Genomic DNA, 2,749 nt, shown 5'->3' with positions numbered 1-2,749 from the left:
TTCTCTCATGGAGTGAGGGGTGGATGACTGCAAAACCCGTACCCCTGGCATCTCAATAGTGCAGTGACAGGGGGACAAGGGATTAGATACAGTAGAAGACAGTCAGTAACCAAAACGTCCTGGCGTTCAAGGATCTAATGTAGGAAACCGAAGGCAAAGCCATTAAGACGAGCACAGTAAGTAAAATATTCAATTCAATAAAGTTTGGGTATTGAGACAGAGGAACATTTGGAACAGAAGTATTAATTATAATTAAGAACTGTTTGAGAGTTTGATTCTCCATGTAATCACATTTCTTCAGTTTGTCAGACAAGTAAAGATGTTTTTACAAAAAGAAAAATGCAGATTTTCCATTTTCTACACTAGTATAACTGAGGTGAGCGACCAGGGCAGGAGCCCCAGGCAATGCCTTTGCAGAAGGGTGCAAAATTAGAGCTCTCATCTGCATCTCAGCTTCCCTGGGCTTGGAGCAGCCCTGCTAACATGTCTTCCTTTTTATCAATAATCCCAGAAGTACTAAGGATAATTTAGTTTATGGCCCACAAAGGGATTTCAGCTTCAGCAAATAAAGAAAAGATGATCTTTTCATATGATCAATCATGATCAATTTTTTTTTTTAAATAGATGAGTTACAATACTTAAAGCAAAACAGGGGATCTTGATAGCCCATGCATATACATATTTGTGAGACTGGAAGCCAGTTTGCAATCAAGTGGCTGGCAGGATGTGAACAAAGCTGTGTGCAATCTTCCCAGATGACTCAGAGCTTAAGACATTGGCTGTGTCTATAATATATATGCCTAGGAAAATGGAAATACAATGGCATGGCCTTTTTGACTTCATACCTTCATGAGCAGCTACTTGTGGGTCAGACTCAGGCACCAGCATTCATGAAATGGGGTTGTAATTGTTCTCTTTTCCGAAGCTATCTTATGGAATGGACCTGAACCTGATTGGGACTGAAACAGCTCCTTGGACAGGGGAGGAGCTAGGCCGATTTATGCCAGTGCACTGACAGATTTTGTATTTTCACAGACATGGGAAATGTGTCCGCTCTAGTCGGTGCCAGTGACAGGGTCTCCACAGCAGCACTAGCAGAATACCTTTGCTGCCCACTTTTTGGATGAAATGCCACAATATTCTGAAGTGACAAAAACAGTTTCTTAACAATTTTGTTAAGAATTAGGGGCCCTAATTTTTCATTTAAAACACCCCCAAAAACTGCCTTTCAAATGAAAATAAGGTGGCACTATAAAAGAAATAAGACATGCATGACTGTGGACAGGAAAGGTGGGGTTATTCTCTTGCTTGCTTGTGTCCTCACCACAGTCATTCCCTTTCCCTCCACAGCCATCCCAAAAGGCACTGTGGATGATGACGTCCAATTGCACCGCGGTGACTGAGTTCCTGCTCCTGGGGTTCTCCAATGCCCTGGGATTGCACATCTTGCACTTGGCCACTTTTCTTATAATATACCTGGCAGCCCTGATTGGCTATCTCTTTGTTATCACGCTCATAGCCATTGACAGCCACCTCCACACCCAGACGTACTTCTTCCTCCTCAATCTGTCCTTCCTCGACATCGGATCCATCTCTGTCATTGTCCCCAAATCCATGGCCAATGCCATACTGAACACCAGGCTGATTTCCTATTCTGGATGTGTCACCCAAGTTTTTTTCTTCTTCTTCTTCATTCATTCAGACCTCGCCATCCTCACCCTCATGTCTTATGACCGATACATTGCCATCTGCAAACCCCTGCACTATGCGACAGTGATGAACAGGAGAGCTTGTCTGCTAATGGCAGCCGCGGCCTGGAGCCCTGCTCTTCTGTACTCTGCCCTGCACACAGGGAACACCTTTAGGCTGCTCTTCTGCCACTCCAACATCGCCAACCAGTTCTTCTGTGAAATCCCCCAGCTCCTTAGGATTTCTGGCTCGGAGGTGTTTACTAGTGAAATTCAGATTATTATCTTTGGTGCATATTTAAGTGCACCAAAGATAATAATCTGAATTTCAGATTCAGATTATTATCTGAATAATATTTAAGTGCTGGTTGCATTGTGTTTATATTTGTGTCTTATATTCAGATATTCACTACTGTACTGAGAATCCCCTCTGAGCAGGGCTGGCATAAAGCAGTTTCCACCTGTCTTCCCCACCTCATTGTTGTCTCCTTGCTGGCTAGCACTGCTCTGATTGCTTATATGAAGACCACATCTGGGTCCCCATCAGCTCTGGACCTCATGCTGTCTGTTCTCTATTCCATGATCCCACCAACGATGAATCCAGTCATTTACAGCATGAGAAACCCATCAGCTCTGGACCTCATGCTGTCTGTTCTCTATTCTATGATCGCACCAATGATGAATCCAGTCATCTACAGCATGAGAAACAAGGACATCAAAGCAGCTCTGTGGAAACTGGTGAGATGGAGGTGGTTTATTCCGACAAAGATGTCAGTCATTCTCCAATGACTGTGGTTCCACTGAACATCTTTATAGAAACAGCCAACTGTGTTATTAATACAAATTAATTCCACCGATTCCCAAGGTCTGCTCTGCCCTAGTTAATGTATTTGTATCTGTTGAATTTTACCTTTGATGCTGATGCTGTCATTGTTACTGCACTGTTGCAACATCTTTTACATACCTTCTATATCTCCTTTAATCCCTAGTAGAGAATATGACTGTTTCTTTCTCTATTCTGGGTTAAAAAGTGGGGTTGGATGATTGGATTGCGAGGTGGA

The 2,749-nt window shown here is 43.1% G+C and overlaps 1 protein-coding gene across 1 annotated transcript; it reads left to right on the top strand.

The window, feature by feature from the left end:
- Positions 1–1,371: 1,371 nt before the first annotated feature.
- On the top strand, positions 1,372–2,477 carry LOC112549059 (olfactory receptor 14A16-like). Its single transcript, XM_025195877.1, has 3 exons — positions 1,372–1,982; positions 2,042–2,224; positions 2,309–2,477. The coding sequence occupies exons 1-3, from the start codon at positions 1,372–1,374 to the stop codon at positions 2,475–2,477; spliced, it is 963 nt and encodes a 320-aa protein (XP_025051662.1).
- The last annotated feature ends 272 nt before the right edge of the window (positions 2,478–2,749 follow it).

Source organism: Alligator sinensis, unplaced genomic scaffold, assembly GCF_000455745.1.
Source record: "Alligator sinensis unplaced genomic scaffold, ASM45574v1 scaffold2167_1, whole genome shotgun sequence".
Lineage (NCBI taxonomy): Eukaryota > Metazoa > Chordata > Crocodylia > Alligatoridae > Alligator > Alligator sinensis.
This window is presented reverse-complemented; position numbering and strand designations above follow the sequence as displayed.